This window comes from Poecile atricapillus, chromosome W, assembly GCF_030490865.1.
Source record: "Poecile atricapillus isolate bPoeAtr1 chromosome W, bPoeAtr1.hap1, whole genome shotgun sequence".
NCBI classification, from domain to species: Eukaryota; Metazoa; Chordata; class Aves; order Passeriformes; family Paridae; genus Poecile; species Poecile atricapillus.
In genome coordinates, this window is record NC_081288.1 from 50,108,567 (window position 1) to 50,130,452 (window position 21,886).

The 21,886-nt window shown below is 36.7% G+C and overlaps 1 protein-coding gene across 1 annotated transcript in view; it reads right to left on the reverse strand.

The window, feature by feature from the left end:
* LOC131592193 (dedicator of cytokinesis protein 4) overlaps positions 1–21,886 on the reverse strand; it is a 226,090-nt gene that overhangs the window by 138,234 nt on the left and 65,970 nt on the right. Inside the window, exons 2-4 of the mRNA XM_058863535.1 lie at positions 4,372–4,455; positions 3,307–3,347; positions 925–980 (exon numbers count right to left, since the gene is read on the reverse strand). Of these exons, the coding sequence (XP_058719518.1) occupies positions 925–980; positions 3,307–3,347; positions 4,372–4,455 (181 nt within the window). The remainder of the gene's footprint in view (positions 1–924; positions 981–3,306; positions 3,348–4,371; positions 4,456–21,886) is intronic.

The window sequence follows — 21,886 nt, forward strand, 5'->3', positions numbered from 1 at the left end:
ATGTGCTCATTCATGCTCCCAAAACAAAGACCACTTCATGTTCAGGCATCCATCTATTATGAGAAATGCCCTTACCTAAACAGTTTTCAAACTGTTTTGTATCACCTCTCTACTAATAAATACAAATAAAGGATACAGTATGAACAATTACAAAGTAAATAAAACTGCGAAAAAAACTGTTAAGCTAAGATCACTGAAAACTTTCAAGTTTTAAATTTTTAAAAGTGATACCATCAAGGTAAGTTGTACACATTAAAAAAAAAAAAATCAAAAAAAAAAAAATCAGTGTTTTTTTTAAGTCAGACAACATGAATTCCAGAACAAAATTTTGAAACTAATTTTAACCAATGGCTCTGCTTTTTATCAGCTCTTCTAAATGTGAAAACATATCAGCTGTTGTCAAAAATAAATATTGGCTGTCCATCACCTGAAGAAAAGAAGTAAAGGAAAAAGCTTCTCTATTCATTTACAGGTTTAGCAAAATCTTTTGCCATTAAACTGATAATTATTTTACCCATTTTTTTGTAAAATGGCAACTGTCTACCACGCTAGAGCTACTGCCCACAAATAAAACAGCTATTTTAATTTAACAGCAGGTTAAAAGACAGCTTATGGACAGAACAATTTTTTTCAAATTAAGGCAGTGCCATTTTCAAGCCAAACTTAACATAATTATTTTCCCTTTTCTCTAGACAATGCAGAATGATATTTCCAATTGTATTCAGTGTCTTTTCTGGATACAGCATTCCAATTTTATGCCCATGCAGGAATATCAGGTTAGCTCAAGACAACCATTTGAAGTCCTCTGGCAGTGAGCTGAAGATATCATAACATAACCAAATTATTTACTTTATAAGCAAAAGATTTTTGGTACAAGTAACTGACCGTGTTTAAATATTTGAAATCAGAACATTTCACACATACCCTTTGTTCTTAACACATGCATTCTTCAAGTGAATGTAGTTAGATGGAAATATGCCCTGAAAAATAAAAAAGTTTAGGGAAAAATAGTCCTCTTACATGAGTTTGGCATTCCATTTAGTATCATTCAGTATGCAAATGAATGCTGAATTCAAAGTCTTCCAAATAATTAACAAACACAAACAAGGAAAGAATGCAATAAATACTCAGTATAGCTCTATCAGAAACTAAAATGCCATGTTCAGTAGAGTTTAAATTGTTCAACACTTCAGAAAATTAGAAGATAAACACATGTAGAACATGCAGAAGATTGAGAGCTCCCTTATGGCAGATGGTTTTTTTCATTTTTCCCACCTTGAAAAGAAACAGATCAGCTGTGGGAGATAATGCCTTATCAACCCCATCTTAAAAATAAGGATTTTCAAACAGGGATTTTTAAAATTAAGCAGAGTAAATGAAGTTAACAATATTGAATTAAAAGAAAGTCAAGTAAATAAAGAAAATCAAAATAGAGTCTACTTTGCTGGCTACTCTCTGCCTGCAGTGCACAGGAAAGTTGTGGTAGATGCCTATCCAAGAGCCCATGTCTGCCAGGAGCGGCCCTTTTCCAGTTGTTTAAGGGCACCATTCTCTTGAACGCCCAGCATTGCTGCCACAGTCCTATTGCTCTTACAGCACAATGACCTTCACAAACCAGACCCAGCAAAATGAAGCAAGTCAGCTCCAAGCTTCTGGCTGGGAAAATAATACACTACAGCTCAAGCAGTGACAGAAAACACATATACGGTCTCCATAACAAGCACAGCTGCGTACAGCTTTCCTTTGTGATGATGGGGTCCCATTTTCTTCTCACACAGCCATTAGGCCTTCGAAAAAATCAAATCTACTATGTAGAGGCAAATGCCCTCTTAAATGCATCTACTCTTCTGTAATGCAAAGTAGCTCAGGGGAGCATGTCCCAGGGACTGTAGGACCCAGAGCCCCACAGGTGTGACAGTGTGTCAGGGGACAGGACGGTCCTTATGGCATATGCACCCTCACTGCAGACCTGCTGCCACAGGGAACTTCCTCCAGGGTCAAAACTGCCAGAATAACACGGGAAAAATCTTGACAGAGCAATACCAACAGCAAGAGGAATTACAAGGTGCTCTTATGATTTTACTTTTGGAGAGACTCCCTTCAAAAATCCAATTCAGAAAACTGTTTGCATTCACACTATGAAAACAGAGAATATATATCTCATCTCTTCACACATCAAGTCATGTTTAGAAAACCTATTCATAACTTGCATCACACATTTGACAGACCACAAAGCAAGACTGACAGCAAGCATGTGGTGAGAATTGCAACAAAAGACACAAAAGATGCAATAGCAAACCACAATTGTTCATGTCTTATAAATCAAACTGTAATACACATCGATGAGGTAAAAGTAGTAAACATCAAATTAGACTCTGTGGCTAAATTTATTGTTTGCATCGACCTTCCATATAAAGAAAGGAAATTTATATGATTAGAGATCACAGGCCTTGGTACAAAAGGCCAAGGACTTGTTATGAGCCCCTAGAAACTTTTGAAATTAATGTGTCTGTGCCTTTTTTTGAAGGTGAAGAATCTTGGAAATGAGGACGGAAAAAGCAGAGCAAAGCTTACAATGCAGGTTAAAAGATCAATAGATAATTTAAGATCTTTCTTTCCCATGAAAAACAAAATCTGCACAGTCCCAGAGGCAAGACAACAGGAGAAGTTAAGAAAATAGAAAGACAAGTAAGACAAGTAAAACTTAAACATACAACACAGACACTGAAACACAAATTTCAGTAAGTTTTCATGTCTGAATGAAGAAATAAATCAGTGACATCTGGTTTAGAATACTATACTACTACCAAAATCAAAGACTACACATCAAAGAAAACCAAAATGAACCATTTATTTTATGTGACAACACATATCTTTTATTCAATTGATACTCTGCGTGTGGCTCCTATAAACTGGCTGTCTCCACTGGCTGCTCTAAATTAATTCACAGCATCAAGAAAAACAGACACAGTTTAACCAACTTTTCCAACAGTTTTTACAGTTTGTATTCTCAGTAGTCTCTTCCCTTCAACTTAGCTTCCTCTGAGTGGAAAATCTAAAATTTTGAAATGAAAGAAAATTCACCACAGCCCTAGATTTGTAAAATGTATTATCCTAATACATAGAAGCATTTCAGAAAGGTAATCCATGTCCAAATCTAATTAAAGTAGTACCAGTAATATACTTAACACTAAGCTCTGGTTTTCTCTTAAGAGTAAATATCATACGCTTACAAGCAGATTATTAACTTTTAAAAAGTAAATATACATTTTTGCCCAAGAATGCAAAACTGCAATTGACCTTTACCTTAACATTGGGGTTTTTTAAGGCAAATCCTCTGTACCATCCTGTGAAGAAAGCACATATTGCTTTTTAAAGTGTGCAAATCATTTACATATGTAAAACAGATTTCATCTTTCCCTTTTGGACAGATATGACAATTTCACAGTGCTGTCAGACTACATTAATTTAAAAGATTTTTCCATACAGTGTAAGGTATTTAATTTAAACCAGTTCGTATTTGGATGACTTCATTCACACAATTTCAGGAATTACATTTTAACCCTGTACCCCTAAATGTTTCTAACAATGTAACCTAGCTAAATTCTGCATTGGACTCCACACTGGTCAAAACAGTTCCTTACTTACTCAAAATATTTGCAAATCATTTCTGGACTTCAGGTTCTACATCTATCAACTACAATGCTATATGAAATTCATAATGTACCTGATTAAACAGAATAGATCCTATGCCTTCTAAAAGAACATTTCTTACAAGCTTCACCATATATAATCCTCATATGATATTAAAAAAAAAACCTATATGATCCAAAATTATAAAAAAAAATTTAAAATTATTTTAAGAATCAATGTGCTGAGTTTTATGTGTTAAGGAGGCAGATTATGAAAAGAAAATGCAACTTTCTTTCTCTGACACTAACAACAGACATTTGCTAAAATTATATTTGCATTCTCTAAGGCAAAACAGAGGTAGAAGAGAATGCTTACACTGCTTTAAGATTCAAAGTTGTGAATTTGAATTAATTTGAAAATGTCTTGATGGCAGCCAGGTTTCCCTCAGAAAAACCAAGAAAGCAGAAGAACCATGAGAGACTTCCTTTCTTTTACAACACTTATCCTCTGTAAATGTTTATTAAACAGAGAGATTAAATAAAAATCAATGTACTGCAAATTAATTATTATAGAGATTAGAGCTCACTGGAGCTGTGGGAAAAAAATTAAGAGACCAATATGTATTATATTATTGACTTCAAAAATGTGTTACTTTAAGAAAATAAATTAATATTAATGGGATTCAAACCATCAATACACAAAACTTAAAATTATCACTGGAATCACCTGTGAACTCACCATCACATTTCTCTAATATTTGAACAGTGTCTCCAATCTCCAGTGATAGGCCATGTGGGACTGTCCCTCGAAAACCAGCAATTACTGAAAAATATAATATGTTTCAATTATTTGCAACATTAAAATACAAATTAATATTCCTACTGCTAACAAAATAGTCTATTACCATGAGAAGTTGCATCTTAGCACAAACAGGCTTACTCAAATTTAATAAAGTGTGAAAAAAGTCAAAAGAAAGAATCATTAAGCCAATTTTCTGAGCAGAAAATTCAAAGCACAGGACTCAGAAAAAAACCTAGGCACAGCCTTACGATGCCTGAATGGAAAGCCTGTCCTGGAGAACACTATTAGCTAGATCATAAGTACCCCGAAGGACAGAAAGCGTTTTATTCCAAATGCTTACACTAACATGCATCAGACCTCAGAATTCTGCAAGCTGAAAGTGCCAATATCTGCCAATATTTTTGGTGCCATCCATACCACTCACACACCATGAAAAGCAAACCTTATTTCACATTTGCTTAATGGATGCTATAGACCCAGCACTCCATATATCCCAAATGTGAGGAAATGGTTGGGGGGTGGAGACCACTAAAGCATGTTATTCAATACATCAAGTGCACACTGAGCTTCCCCTGCAGCTTCACCAAAGCCATTGAAGGGAGGTCATGAGCTCAGGCTGGGACAAGAGCTACAGAAATGGAGCTGGAAAGAAAACATGCTTCAGAAACTAAACATCCGCCAGAGCAATGATGTTCCCAAATACTTACAATGGCCAAATATTAAGTCTTATATTGTTACTTCTAAAACAATAGACTGCTATTTTTTCACTCAGAATCAAAACAGAATACCCAAAAGCCACTCAAAGAGCTCACTCCTAAAAATGCTAAAAATACGTTAACGTGCTAAATAGCAATTCAGCTATTCATTTCTGTTCTTACTGTACTTGAAATGCTGAATTAAAATATTGCCTAGTTCAGGCCATGAGACCAAGCAATAGTGCTTTTGATTTTCTGTATTGTAATCTTCTTTCAGAGCTTAATTTTGAAATGGAAAACAGTGTATGCACTAGGGCATGATGCACAAAAGGACTCTGTAGCCTAACAGCAGTCTTACTGATGTCAAATATCTACCCATCTAGACAAGAAACCCCAAATCTCATATGAAAAAAAGAAAGCCCACTGAGAAGCAAGACAAGAAAACTTCATACATAAAAGCCAAAAGGATATGCATATATGCAAGGACATATATAAGCTCTTGCCTGCTGCTGGAGGTCTACCCTGCCATAAGCAGACACTACACTGAAACACAGCATAACCTGTCATCCACCATCTGTGCCTGCCACATTGCTCATCAAAGGCAGCAGGAGAGATTAGCTGTCAGCAACCACAGAAACTGAAAATTCATTTGTGAATCTTCAGAAGAAAGTTTCAGATTTTAAGAGTAAACCAACAGGATATGGTTTATGCTATAGGATGGCATGCTTAAAATTGCACACAGAGTACATTTTTGCCAAATCCTTCTTCAGAATTTGAAGACTTCAAAACTCAATGTATTCACTCATCACTCAAGAGAAGATCATCACTGTGCTTAACCCACAGTCTTTATTCCTTTGAAAAACTCCTGTGAGAGTACATCCCTGGACAGTCTCTAAATGTTTGATACATGAGATCAGTATTTATATTTATAGTATTGAACCTCCTCAAGAATGTGTATTGAACCAGTCTCCATTCATCTTGGTCCTACTCCCTCTCTTCCATTTTTTTACACTGAACTGAATACTGTGAGGGATGCAGCATGAACTAAAAAGCTACTTTGGTTCCACACCATGATCAAGTACACAATTTTTAAAGCAGTTTAGTAGCAAGACAGCATTAGCACAGTGAGAAAGTTTGTCTAAGAGTTGGAAAAAACCAAGAATTTTTCAATTAATTCTTTTACAAAGATCTGAAAATTAACACAGTTTATTAAATATGAAGAAATAAAAATAAAAAGGAAACTCCTTGCATATCAATGTAATGTACATCTAAATTCTGCTGTGGCACTGGAATGACAGAAATCACTCTGGTCACTTTTCTAGTTTGAAAGAAGCAAAATTTAAATATTAAGCCTGCCAAAATAACATGTACAGCAACCAAAATAAAATTAAGGAATTAACTGAAAGAAGTATGCAAAACCAAACCCTCATCTGTTATTACAGCGTGAGATATCTTATTTTTAAACTCCATGAAATAAAATATGACAGTAATTTTCTCCTTAAGAGCCAATATATTGTGTCACAGTGTTATGATCTGACTTTTCTGTGATATTCCGTTTTTATTATTTAGTTACTAGAGTTGTTAAAGAGCTTTTTCTTTTTCTCTTCTTTTTTTACATATGTTTAAAAAAAAAAGCTTTCAGAACAAAAAAAAAAAGATTTAAATCTGACACAGTGTAGAAAATAGCTAGAAATCATTTTAGAGCATGTATAGAAGAACAAAATTATACCTTGAAATACCTTCTAGAAGGATGGCCTGCAGAGAACCAAAAAAAGAAAGAAAGAAACAAGGGCATCATCTTTACCTCTGAGCACATTCACCTGATACACTTGAAAAGCTCTCCCTGGATTCTTGTGGAGCAAGGTCAGGCTCAAAGCAGGTAGCCTGTGGTGTTTAGCAGTGCCGATCAAAGTGAAATAATGAGCATTGCAGAGCAGCAGAGGATTTAATGAAAAGCACAGGAATGCACAGATAAACTTACCTTACAAATGTTTACTTTGCAATAATCAAGTCATGCTACAGAACTGGGACTGACACAGAAGGTGGCCATCGGAACAACCAATAACAAAAATGAGGGCCGAAGTACTCAACTTTTCTGCCTTGGTCTTCAATGGCAATCTCTCTTCCCACACTTCTGGAGTGGATGGGCAGCAAGATAGGGACTGGGGGAGCAAAGTCCTCCACTCTAAATATCAGGTTCATAACCACCTGAGAAACCTGAATGCATCTAAGTGGATGGGGACCTGATGAGGTACATCCCAGAATCGTGAGGGAATTGGCTAATGTAGTAAGAGACTATTTACAGGAGCATGTAGCAGCGATAGGACAAAGGGGAATGGCTTCAAACTGAAGGACAGTAGGTTTAGTCTACATAATAGAAAAAATTCTTTACTATGAGGGTGGTGAGGCACTGGAACAGGTTGCCCAGAGAACTTGTGGATGTAGATTCCTGTGAGCACTTAAGACAAGGTTTTGAATGGAGCTCTGAGCAACTTGGTCTAGTGGAACTTGGTCCCTATCCACAGCAGTGGAGTTGAAACAAGATAATTTTTAAGGTCCCTTCCAATCCTTCTATGATTCTGCAGATTCTATAGAACGCTATAAAATCTACGGATTCTTCTACTCTATGATTCATGCCTTTTTAGTTTATCTGTGCTGTATATACATAAATCAACTACAGGAAGGATAACAGTTAAGGCATGTAAGGAGGTAGCTGCTGTTCCACCAGAGAAGATCCCAGGATTCAGCTAGGACATGGGGTTCTTAAGCAAGCCACAATATAAATTTCATTTACTAAATGTCTCATCCTCTTCTCCAATGACCACACTGTTCTGCAAAAACAGATGGTTCTTAATTCTTTCTTCTAGTAGTGGAAGTATATAATAAATCACTCTGCAGTGACCATGGCTTAAAGTATTCTCAAGCTTATTTAAGAGCAATACATATTTATCATACTCATAGAAATAGACTTTTTAAATATACAGCATTCAATGACCCATAGGCATCATATAAGTCTCATTTTAATTCTTCTAACAACAATAGCAGTTGTGACTATCACTTTCTCTCTTCAATTGCAACTGTATACCAGAGACCTTGAAAAGGAAGATGGACAGGAGAAGAAAAATCTACTCTGAATACAGATCATTTACCAATACCTGCAGTCATTGCAGATGGACTGTCACATGCACATCCCCAGGAGTTATGTATCAAAACCACATCTAGATATATTTTCTGTCATTGTAGTAGCTGAAGGTCAGATAAATGTCCTTTTCAAGCACAGGAGCAGTGATTGGTATCCTCTTCAATCACCTCTTGGCCACAGGAAAAACATGGAACTCCACAATAAAAATTTGCAGCAGGATATGTCCTCAGAAATATTTTAGAAACTGAGTTCGAATACTGTAGTTAGCTGGCTTTATTAAATATTTTCTGGCTGCCAAAGGATGCTCAGAGAATAAGAAAGCAAGACAACAACACAGGATACAAAAACAAACTATACAGAAGGTGAAATCACATGGTGAGAACTATAGTGACATGCAATATTAAAACAACTTCAGTTTCAGTTTGGTCTGCTTTGCTCCTAAGTTCAGCTTCTCAAAACAAAGTCCATCTTTGTGCTCTCATTCAAAATCCCTAGTTGGATGTGCTCACTGTTGGACAGTTTTGCATATGAAAGTGCCTGGTGTGTGAAAAGATCCATCCAAGCCCAAGGTTAAGCTCTCTTAATTAAAGCTTAAACTAAGTGGGGGGGTTTAGTGAAGCTTCTGCTCATCTACAGCACTAATAGCATTGCTGTTCTAAAAACTGAAACAAGATATTTTTCTGCTTGCAACTAGTGTATACAAGCCTTACTTGCAAGTTAGCATTATAAAGAGGATTTGAGACACCCACAGCAAGCTGGTTTCATGGCTGGCTTGACTATGTTTTCAAGATGAAAATGTCTCCCCGCAAAGGGTACAACATGACACGGCGCGCAAGGTGCCCTTGTCACAAGTTAGAATTAAGGTCAACACCACGAAAGGAGACACACATTACATTCAGTTCTGGGCTGTGTGGCAGGACATACACCCCCATATATGAGGGGATAAAAAGTCTTATCTACAGCAACTACTTGATGTTCAAAAATAAGCACTTGTATGACAAAAGCATACTTGGGTTTCACACAATCAAAAACAGTCCTTCAAGTGAAGAGAGAAGAGCGGGAAAAAGATGTGAGATAGAAGAAGACAAATTACTGTAATAATTAATTATTACTTGGCCATATTCTGCATGCAAAGTGCTTGAGTGAAAAATAGACTCTAGATCGATGCTAGAACATTGCATTGTTCTAGCATTGCCCCAGTTCAGAAAGGCAGCACATGAAGCACACAGAAATGTGGTGAGTACACACTAGGTGATCAGATTTGAAGGGTGAGAACACTGTGTCAGAGGGACTGGCTTTGACAGGGAACAAGATGCTCTGATAGAAAAGGAATTGATTAGCTGGCAACAGAGGTGGTTGGCCCACTTCAAAGTTTTGCTTGGGGTGATATTCTTAAAATTTTTCTGCCTGAAATAACTGGAGATCTGCATATAAGAACTAATGAGGCAGACACTGTTGTTCTTTTCCTCCTAACAGAGGGCCAGAAGCTATTATTGATTCCAGATATTATCTGCTATAATTGAAATCAGGTCCTCTTGGTAGCAAAAGTAATTTTTAAAGTTTTTATTCTGGACTTAAAAGTGCCACTCTCTCAAGGGATCAAGACTTTCAGGAACAACTATTTCAAGGGGGTTTGCTTCTATTCAACAGTTGGAAACAAAAAGAAATTAAAAGTTGTAACAAATGAAATTGGGATGTTTCTAACATTATGAAGTTATTATATTGGTTAAAACAGTCATTAATATTGTACTTTGGCTTGATGATGGAAAACTGAACTTGCTTTTGTGCAGGTTTTTAGTTGATGAGTAATGACATGTATATATTACCTTTGAGGAAGGTTCTGATTCAGTGGTCTTTTTGCAGAAATATAAAAACTATGCTTTGATATGGCCTTATGCATAGGAAATACAACAGACATCTGGCACTGTGAGCAGCTTCAGAAAATGCAACTTCATCTTCACAACAACCATTATTAAAAAAGCATAAAAATCTATCAACAACTCTCCTGGGCACATCATTTGTGAGTTCACATCTGAAGCTACTGACTGCTGGCAGGCAATGCAAGCATACAACTCTCAGCATTTTGTGGCACAGGGATCTCCTGAGCCAGACAGGGTATGTCTGTGTTTAACAACCATGGATGCATTTTTCTTCTATGAATTTTCCTAACTAGGATTTATATGCATCATAATATCAGTGTCCACAAACTTACAGTCAGCTTTCCAGTTTAAGTACGCTCACGCAATAATGAAGTTTTCCTTTTATTTCATAGTGCAATTTCTTGTGCCCTTGCTCTTGCAAGCAAGTTTGAAAAAGAAATCTCTTGTCACCCTCTCTGCTGCGCATTTTCAGGGTGAAGCCTTTTCTCCTCAAAAGAAGCTGAAGGACCTTTTCAGGTTTCTAAATAGGCAGGATTCCTAGCAGCAGAAACACATGGAGTCATGCAGCTCTGCTAATGTGAAATGGCCAGAGCTGACTGTAAAAGGCCATCACGTGCACTGAGCTCTGCCTACATATGAATTGATCTGGACGGAGTGGAACGACAGCACAGCTACAAGCTTGTGCTTCTAAACCACGAGTTAATTCGGGCATCTGTTCATAATGCATTGTGCTGCCCACAGACACCCCAGGAGGCTTGCTGCAAACCAGCAACAAGCTAATGAAGGCAGCGACAGGAAAGAGAGAGGGAGCGGGGTGGGGAATCAATTCACCCTCCTTTCAATAAACACAATATATACAAATGTTAGTTTTAATAACAGAAGTGATCCTTAAATCTCTTGCAGATTACCAAGGATAAACACTTTCACATTCATATTGAAATAAAAGAATGTGTGTTCTCTTGCCTGTGTACACCACAACTAAAAGGATCAAATGCATAGTTCAGATAATGACAGCTCAGTGTGACTTTTGAATATCTCAAGTGCTGCTCACATGCAGCAGTCAGTTTTCTTAGACGAGAGCTTGCACAGAATTTTCCTAACGGTATTTATTGAACAGCTATGCATGAAAGTAAGTCAAGGCACATCAAAAAGCACCAAAACATTTTGTATCAATGTCCAAGCATTGGAAATACTGTATAAAGTAAATCAGATATAGAAAAGTAGTCTCTCCAGTTGCCTGTAAAACAAAAATCTGTAATTCCTACTTCTAATAGCACTGACTACCTGTGCAGATAAGGCAAATGCCAAGACTGAAATACACAAAGGACACGGAGCTGCAGCAGATTGTATTACCTCCTGTGCCCGACTCAACATTTGAACTCAGCAAGGTAATCGCTTTCAAATCCCTGATTACAATGCTGCCAAAAACCATAGGACAGTTCTAACACAGATAATCAGTTTAGTGTGAATGTCTGAATGCTTGTCAAGCTCTCTTCATCCTGCATCTCAGCTACAGGCAGGCATGTTATAATCTCTTTGATGACAGCCTGATCCGTTCTCCCAATATCTGCAAGCGATTTTATTAACTCTTTGCTTTGGGTACCTTAGGCATTAGGACTATATATATTAAAACACAGTACTAAAAGTAACAAGTGATGATAATACCTATTTGTCATTGAGAACGGCTGTCCATCTAGAACACCAAAACCAGAATAATTCAGCATGCACCACCAGTGTCCCTGTCCTTGCAGGTATGAGATTTCATTAATTGTTTTCTTTCTTCTATCAAACATCGAGTTAAGTCCTTTATATTCCTTGAAATCCTGCTTGATATCTTTTTATGTCTACATCTTGTCTCTGCTAAGAGATTTTCTTGATATGCACTAGTTCTGGAATGAGGAATTAAAAAGTAAATAGAAAATAAAACAAAAAGGTCTTTACAAGTCCAGAAATCTAGTACAACTTAAGAGTTTATGAATAAATGACACAACTCTTCCCATGAATTTGCTCAGGAATGTCCTCTTGTTCCTCAGAAGGAATGTAAGAACTACCAGAGACATCATGGAAGACAGCAAAGTGGACTCCATACAAACAGGTGTAGTTTTCATGCATTTAATCAAATAATGAAAAAGGAAGTAGTCTGCAGCCACTTCAACCAGTTGGTCTCGCTTTATTTCTTTACTGTAGAGCTAGAGATGCAGTATCAATGCATTAAGACTGCTATGTTAAACAGGAAAGATTAAATGTGAACTTTATTACTTGGAAACAGCAACAACTCAAAAATCCAGCTAGTAGAAAGGAGTAAGTGAAAAAAGTAGGTTATGTTCAGATGACATTATCTGTAAGAACAACCTCTTTTAGCTAAAAATAACTATGACTTTTATTAAGACTAAGTATTTCCAAAGTTCTAATAATTTTTAAACTTTGTTAAGGAATTGCCTTAATTATTAATAGCATGATCAAAGGAAAGAGTTACAACTATTTACTTGGAAAAGTATTTATGTTTCATTCCTAGCCTCTGGGGAAACAAAGTTTCTCAGAAAAATCAAACAAACCAGCAAGGGGTTTTCTAACTTCCCCTGTCAGGTATGATAAAGAAGGGAAGATGAGAGAACATAGCCACAGGCTGTATCAGTGGAGGTTCAGGTTAGAATTCAAGAGGAATTTCTTCACAGGAAGGGTTGTTAAACATGGAAAAAGACTGCTCAGGTTGGTGGTGGAGTCACCATCCCTAGAGGTATTAAAGAGACAGCTGGACATGGCACTTAGCGTTCTGATCAAATTGACAGAGGGGTGATTGATCAAAGGTTGGATTTGATAATCTTAGAGATCTTTTCCAACCTAAATGATTCTGTGATGTATCCACAACACAAGTGCATTATCTGAGGTCTAACAAAGCCAACAGAGCCGCAAATGCCAGATCTCATGGCAGCTCTTCAGTACATTTTGTACTTCATTAAAGCTCACCAAAACCTCCAAAAACTTAAGAGACACAAAGTTCTACATTGTTTCAAATATGGATCTATGGTGTAATTTTGTATCTGCCAGAGGGTTTGCTGGCTACATGTCATATCCCTACAAAGCAGCAGAAACTGAAGCAGAAAATGAACAGCCTCACATGATTGTAAATACAGGAGATATCTTCCAGAAAAAAAGTTAAATTTTTCCAGAATAATAGGATGACAATTATTATTTCAAAGAAGGCCTTGAATACAAGAGTAGGTGCTTACAATTGAAAGCTGAATAATAATGTTAGAACAGCGGGTATGGTCCAAAGTCTAATAACCACACATTTCCCTATTCTCCTCTTTCTTCCCCAAAAGCATTATAACACAACGTGCTTCTCAGAACTCAGGGGACATAATTTCAGAGCCCTGAACAAACTTTAAGTAGCATCATGCAAACTCAATCTCAGAAGAGCTGTAGTCTTATGGACTGCAAGGAAAGGACAACCACTGTGCAAGCTGCAAGAATTACTTACTCTTCACCAACTATGAGAGGGACCCAAGAGGAACAGAGGTACACAACAGTGCAGTAGCTCAAAAACTCCATGTGCTTAGTATCAAAGACTGGTAAATGAGACTGGCTCCCCCTTAAAATTGCACTGTTTACTCCCATTCAAGCATTACAGGAAGCCAAGAAAAGCAGAGCATAAATTTTCTTCACTAATACAAGAGACAGGACACCCTTCTTCCACAACAAAGTTTCATCATAGAGATGAAACACTTTCCAGGTATTTTATGCAGTTTTGTACTTCCTTTGGAAGAGAAGAGTTTAATTCTGTATTTGACCTGCCATCAGCTCAAGACAATTAAAAAAACAACTCAACAAACATACTAGAAAACTCAAACACAAAAAACATAACAAAAAATCAACATATCCTGCCATTTTCAATGGCATTTCTTCTCAACTTGTCTGGTATTATATTTCAGTTGAGTCTTAGTTTCCTGCTAAGCTGCATTTCTCTGATATTCAACAATATAATTATAAATTTATTCTAAATACTTTCTTTTTACTAATAAGACTTCTGTTTACTTTGACTTCAGCCTTCATGCAATATTCTCTATAGCATTTTATAACTAAAAAATTATTCTGCTTTTGTAAGCTATGAGCCATGTTGCTACTTACAAAGAACATTTATTAAATATTTTTTTGCTGCATTTCAACAATTATTGCAATATGGTATTTTTCAGAAAGGAAACAAAAACCTTATCAACTTATGCAACAAGCAAATTGTGCAATTTAGCTAACAAGAAAAATAAACTGTAATTGTGAGCTTCTTTAGCCTGTCCCACAGATCAGACAATTCTCTGTAGATAAAAATATCAGAAAATCTTCTTAAAGAAAGGAAATTTAGCAAGGTGTGGAAGTGCAACTAAGGAAGACGATTACAAATCACTTACAAGTACCCTGACATATGTTTTTTTATCTTAAATGAGGCAGAACTTTCTTGATCTAGTGTAATTGAGAAGCATTTCAAATACACTGGAATACAGCTATCAGGACTAGTAAAGCCAAACTACTTCCTCCTGTGAAAATCCTCAGAGACAGCTGAATGCAAATGTAAACTTCCCACTCTGGCTTTAAGCTGGTTTATTAGGTTTAATGGTTGGAAATAACCACTGCACTTTTCAGCCTGATTTCAACAGCTGAGCCAGCAGAATTCAGTGCATTTAGCCCTTCAGGGTTTCATCACTAATCCATAATCTCCATGAAGTTAAAACTTCAGGGATATTTAAAGAAATCCTACAATTATTTTAAAATGTATGACCAAACAGAAATGCAACAAGTACATGTACTTTTTTTCCCTACTCAAAGTTAAAAAAAAACATACCTGGATGTGTAATTTTAACAATGCTTCTGTGGCACAGTGCACTTTCAAAAATCAAAGTGTAGGGTCTTCTTGCAAAGTCAGAGCCTTCACTTTCTGCTCATGCTTGCTTAAGAACAGTGCCTGTTACTCCAAAATTAAGAGAGTTTAGGTTGAGTTGGCAAATGTTTATAAATGCACAAAAGAACATGAGAAAAATATATTTGAAAACTATATGCAACCAATTAAGAGAATGAAAATTGCTGACAAGAGGTTGGTTCTGTTTGATGTGATGGGGGTAGGAGTATATGAGCCAACAGTCCTCTTTAAAGTTTTATATTACAATTCATCGATTCATCTGAACTTCTATCCTTTTTTTTTTTTTTGTAAGAGTACTTCAAGAGACAGGATAGTTCTTTTGGTTTTTAACACCTTGGAAGAGTCACGAAAAATACCTGCCAATGTAGTTCCTCTGGATTTGGCACAGAAGCCAAGGAATACATTCAGATACCACAGGTGCAGAAAAATGTGAAAAACAATGATGTCGTTCTAAGAAATTAGTATTGTGAGACACACACTATCATTTGGCACCATAAAATACTTCCTGAGTGAAACTAATCACGGTTTTGACAAGCAACTGGGCAGTGCCAGGCAAACCAGACACAGGGACTTCTTGTCTTTAATTATTAAGGCATTTTTCAACCCTTCTCCAGTTGAAAGAACATACAGGACTTTCTCCTGAAACTTAAAAACAAAATCTCTCTTTTGTAGCTAAGAAAAACTGGCAGAGACAGGTAAAAAGGCTTTTGTGTCAATCCAGTGTCTGCCAGCAGGTTAGGAAGAATGCTGAAATAAGCTAACACAAATTAAGGAGATTTGCAATCTATCCACTTGGCCACTGTCCACACCATTAAGCCAGAAGCCACGTGTTTGTTTTGCACTGACTCCAGCTACACACTCACAGAGTTAAAGAAAAAGACACTGACAAACTTCACTTGAATGTGGCATGAACAAGGCAGGGAATGAAGGGAAAGGTCAAGGCAAGACCTTCAGCAAAGTAGTGCAGAGCTCCCTCCCTAGGAGGGGCCATTCCCAGGGAGGGACAGCAAACAAACTGCAACTCCAGGGCTACACTTGTCCACAGTGCCACAGAGCCATCACACCACATCACACACACCCGATAGAATTAACACACTGATTTAAAACCATTAATTTTCTCAAATACTGTGGAGTTTTCCCTACAATTAATAACCTCCAAATAGAGTAACACAGACCTTTTGGGATTTATCTGGGAGCTAAAGTAAGGAAAAGACAAAACTGAGTTTTTCTCCCATGTTTGAAAAGAACTGACACAAGAATACGGAACTCATGCAGACATTTGTGTCTTGATTCAGCTTGATAGTTTTGCACGTCTGTACTCCACCAAGCAGTTTCTGGTGTCAACTTCAGCTTCAGTAGCAAAACACACGTGTAGAACATAAGTAAATTAGACAAACAGTATACTGTAAGGTTGTTTTTAAAAGTGAGTGAAATAAGCCCTTAGGACTGATAAGATGAACATTATGTGGCATGTCTACTATAGAATGATTCCTTTTTTTAAAAAAAAAACAACTTCCAAAGTGTCATGGGGTGACTTTACCTTTAAGATAGCTTTGGGAGCTAAGGAAGTTGAACCTGCTGGTGGCTGATGGGAGTCTTTTCTCCTGACCTATTTTCGGTCATTTCTAAGAACTGACAGCAGTTTTAACCATTGAAAAGTGGGATCAACTTGTGAACCCTACCTTAAGACATAAAGCCAGAGCTCTCTTGTTCTCTTTGTTTCCTGGCTGTGAAAGGTAACAGAGCTCTGGCTGGCCTCCCGTTCCCCTGCCCAGGCCATGCGGCCCGGGCAGAGGCTGGGCTGGGCCCAGCGGCTCCCGGCCGGGAGATGGGGCCTGCGGGGCTTGCCCCGGGCTCTGGCCGGGCCAGGCTGGTCCCTGGCTCGGCTGCAGTTTTTGCCGTGACTGAATTCACCAGAAACTGCCGAGTAAAGAAAGGAAAAGCTCTTGATCTGCGGCAGGCTGAGACAGTGACCACACTCTCCAGAGCAGCTATGAAGAATCTTCTATCGAAGACAGCTCCAGCTCCTGCTCCAGCAGAGATCACAGAACCATCTACAAAGCTTGGGCAAGATTTTAACCTTTTCATTACCCAGATGAGACTTGCAGATTAATCCTTTTATCCAAAGAGAGAAAAAGAGAGTAATCAACATGTAAAGAGACTTTATAAACTACCAGAGACAGTAAAGAAAAGAATTAAGCTTCAGAAAAGGTAGAGAATAAGGAGATGCTTTATAAGCTGAAATATTTTTCTGTTAAAGCTATGGAGATGGACAATAAGGTCTTGAAAAAACTCCTTTAATTCATGACAGAGTATATGGGGAGGAATGGAGTGCTCAAAGTGTGGATTTTGAGCAAAAGGTGGAGCAATTATGGTACAGTGAGGTGCTGGAACAGAAAGAGAGAAGTAATAGTTGAAGATTTGGGGCCGCTTGAGGCAAAGAGAAAACTTCTGTTTTCCAGGGAAGCTCACAGAGACAGATGAAGAGAACTTTTGCCTTTGAATAACTCATCCTTAAAAAATGCCATCCCTAGACTCAAGGCCCATACACACCTCAGAGTGATGTGAAATGGGAGGAGTGAACTGATGACAGGATTTCTGGGCAGCTGGCATCAGAAAAATAGAAAGCTATAACAGAAGTAGCTTTCTTGTGAGAAACTCCCTAGATTACCATAAGAAGATTTCTGTTTCTCTACAAAGGCTGATGAAAAGACTCTAGCAAGAATTAGGACTGTTTTAAACACCAAAGTTCCAAAGTTTTTTTGTCTCTATGTTGTCATGTGAACAAGGGAATGGTGAGTAGTGAGGGATAAAAGGGTTTTCTGGAAGTTTATTCTGGTGTTCTTATTCTTGTAGTTTTGTTAATAAACTTTATTTCCTTTTAAGTTTTGAGCCTGTTTTGCTCTTGTTCTAATCCATATCTCACAACAAGAAATAAGTAATTTTTTAGTTACTGCTTTAAAACCACGACACAAAGGCACTGAAAAAAAAAAATCAGTTGCTGTGAGGGAAACCAAATGGTGAAACTGACGATGGTTAAGAACAAACATACAAAAACAGTAACTTTTACTTTGGATTTGATTCAGCCATTGATTTTGATCCACATCATAATTCCAGTCACTAATTAAAACCATTACAAATGTGTAAATAATCAACAACACACCTGGCCTAAAATGGGCTTATTTTTCCTAACATCAAATTGAAGGGACCAAATCAAAGAAAAATGTCATTTTTTCTTGCAGGAAGAAAGTAGGATTAAAAAGAGCAGGAAGGGATTTGCAGCACAATACACAGTTAAACTTGAGGAAAAGGAAAGTAAGAGTCACACCAAGGGTTGCAACTTGCTTTTAACTTCCTTAAATAATTTCAACTCACTTATTGAAGACATGCTATTTAATGACTCTAAAATTACCACCCGAATTAAAAGGAATCCCTTTTCCACTTCACTAGGATTGCTTGAAAGGTCAGCCAACAATCACTGCTGGGCTCGGACAGAAATTCATTATTTCCAGCCAGCAGTAATGCTAATGGCTATGATAATTACAGTCACTGGTGGTTTGGTTACTTGTTGTGCCAGAAAGAGATACCATTATGTGACCAACACAATCCTACCTAATCCTTGAAGGCTTGCATATAAACCACAGAGGTGTCACAGAAAGGAAATTATATATGAGCAAAATCAGTGAAGTGTTAGAACATCCCATACTTGTTTTCTAAAATGCATGGAAATTAGATGATTTAATGCTTTCAGCCTCCAAAAAGATGGGAGATGTCAAGTGAGCCAAAACAGAATATTCCTGCTTGGGTACATCTTGTAAAATTTGCAGCCTTTGCATTTTAGCTGCATTAGACATGAGAAGACACACTATGAATTTTATTTGGAAATACCCTTACCAATGCTTTACCTTTTCTGAAAGGTTTCACATTAACTCTATCATTTCTATTCCACTGTTTAGATTCCTTGTCCTCCCTTTGTCATTTTAAGGATTGAACAAAACACCAACACTGGCACATGGTGTGATCAAGTAGTGATGGAAAATTTAGAATTAAATTATATTGAAGAGATCTTTAATTTGTGCCTTTGTAAAAGCAGCACAGTGGTACCCAGGACACAGAAAGGACCTGACCTTAAGTGTGAAGATTGGTCAGCACTACAAATACTAAACTGATCAATGGAATGATTGTAATGTAGGTCAAACACGTGCCAAAGACTAAAATACCATCTAAACCATTCAACCTTCCAACTTGCTCTGCCCAGTTTGGTCTTTGAACGTACTCATCAGGTACTAGGGATTTACATTAAATATTCAGGGCTGACCTGGTTTCATCAAAGTTAGCCCTATTTAAAACTTGTCTGGCTAGGACTAGAAAGTGGAATCAGGTAACAGGACAAGGGTGTTCTGAGTTTTCTGGTTTGGGGTAGGTTTTTCTCCTTCAGTAATTCTTAAAATATATTCAATTTGTTCCAAAATTATTGAAAAGTAAAAGGTCTGTGGTTTTAGCAATACAAAAGCTAACCCAAAGTATAGCAGAGCAAAATCTGGAACAGTTCAGATAGACATGTTTTATCTTATTCCTCATGAATTTAGGATAGTAGTAAATGAAAAAAAAAGCTCTCCAGTTTTGTCTCCTCCTTTATTAAAACTCTACTTTCCATCTTTGGAAGCATATCTTTTGCAATTTAGCACTTCATACTTAATTTTTATTTTTTTTTAAATACAGAATTACTAATGAAAAGGAGCTGATAATGTATACTTTTCAAAACTATGAATTATTCATAAACTACAAGACAGGACACCCATGTACAATCATATATTCTGATTCCTATTGAAGTAGCTTGAAATAGCAGCACTAGTGACAAAATAGACACTATTAGACTCACAGAACAACTTAGCTTGAAAGAGACCCTTAGAGTTGAGTCCAAACATAAAATACAATACAATGCATCCATATATATTATACTGCACCCATTTCTCAGCAGGCTAATTAACTCCTGCCTACTTATCACACAAAAGTATCTAATCTTAAATTTGTTATCAATAAAGATCTTTCAGAGGAATTTTGGTGTCTCTGCCAGACACTACACTCTGCCATATAGCTACAAATATACAAATGCCAGAGTGGCAATGGTTCATGTATATGGGTTTTACTCTTCTTGTATTCCCAGCATACCTAAGATGACAAAAATAAAAACGACTACCAGACTTTGACATGTGGTGACAAAAAGAATTTTCTGGCAATGACCTACAACATTTTGGCAGAGGACAAATGTTTCCAGTTGAGTTTGCCCTGGAATTCATAACAGTTAAACGTTGACACTGGGAAGATGCTTCAAAACCTGCAGGTGCTGTATTTTGTCTGATATAAGTTAGAAACTTAAAACCATGAAAACAAGATGGTATTCTCTTACATAATAAACAATCAGATATAATAAAAAACAACACTTAAACAATAACAAACAACAAAACAAGAATAAAAAAATTCAAGAAGAATCAAAAAAAAATCAAGGAAAAGGAATCAAGGAATTAATCAATGCCTTGTGATGAGAGACTGCAATATCCCCAGTCAAACAAAAAGTGGTGAAATAAACACAAGTGCTGAAACTACTGTATCCTGCAACAGAGAATTCACTGAAATTCCTAATCTCATCATAAGACTCTAAAGTAGGTCACAGCAAGCTTAAAAATTGACAGAAAGCAAAGAATAAGGGGTAATAGTATGCAAATCACCTTCTTTGCAAAGTTGATACTTCTTCCCCCTCCCCCCTTGATTTTGACAAAGCCACAAATACTACAGGATCCATTGTGTCTGCAAACAGAAAAATATTTATGAACACACCATTAAAAACATGTAATTATGACCAATCATGTGCTTTTAGACCATGTCTAAATGATCAAGAATTCCTTCAGTAATTATTTTTTCTTAATTACTGATTTACATCTGGTCAGTGTTATCTTAAATGTTGTGATTAGAAGGTATTAAAAAGACCAACCACATGATATAGAAATCCTAGTTGAAAATACACACATAATTATAAAAACCTTTCTTTTCCCCCACAAAATTATACTCTCACAACCCAGGAGAATTTAATCTTACTTTTGCACAGAAGTATGTTAGAACAAACTTCAATTAAATTACGTTCTTGTGAAAAGTAAGGAGGAAAGTAACAGTTATTTCTTTTTGAGCAACAATTTTAAGTAAATGTTGTTCAACCAAATTTATCTTAACATTCAGCACAACCTGAAAATTTTGGTTTTTGGTAAAACAAAGAAAAGATTACTCAAGAATGAAAAATGTCTGCAGTGTCTGGCTTCATTATAGCACAAACTGCAATTATGATTTTCAGTACTTAATATGCTTAATACTTACTAAGTTAATTAAGTGATATTTGTCACTTCCCTATATCCAACAAGTTAACTTCGACTAAATTTAGGCTATCAGTTTTGTTTGGTCCAAGGAAAGGTCAACACTTGACAATAAACTTCTCCACTGTAAGTAAAATTCTTATAAGCCACTCAAAAGTCACATTCTTCAATCTTAAAGACATATTCTGATAGACAACTAGCAGCCAGAGATTTTGTTTACAGCTCAAAGTTTTGGATTTCACCCTGGGAATAAAGCACTGCACTCATGATACATATAGTTAAAAGCAAAATGATACTGCATCAACTCTGTACATCGATCTTATTCTAGATTACTATATCCAAGAAATAATCTACCTCCTGCCAAACAATGTCTTTTCTTTATTTTCTTTCTTTACACCCTGCTTTAAAAACATTTTCAGATTTCAGGACTTCATACTTGCAGGGTTTTGATAGAAAAAGGA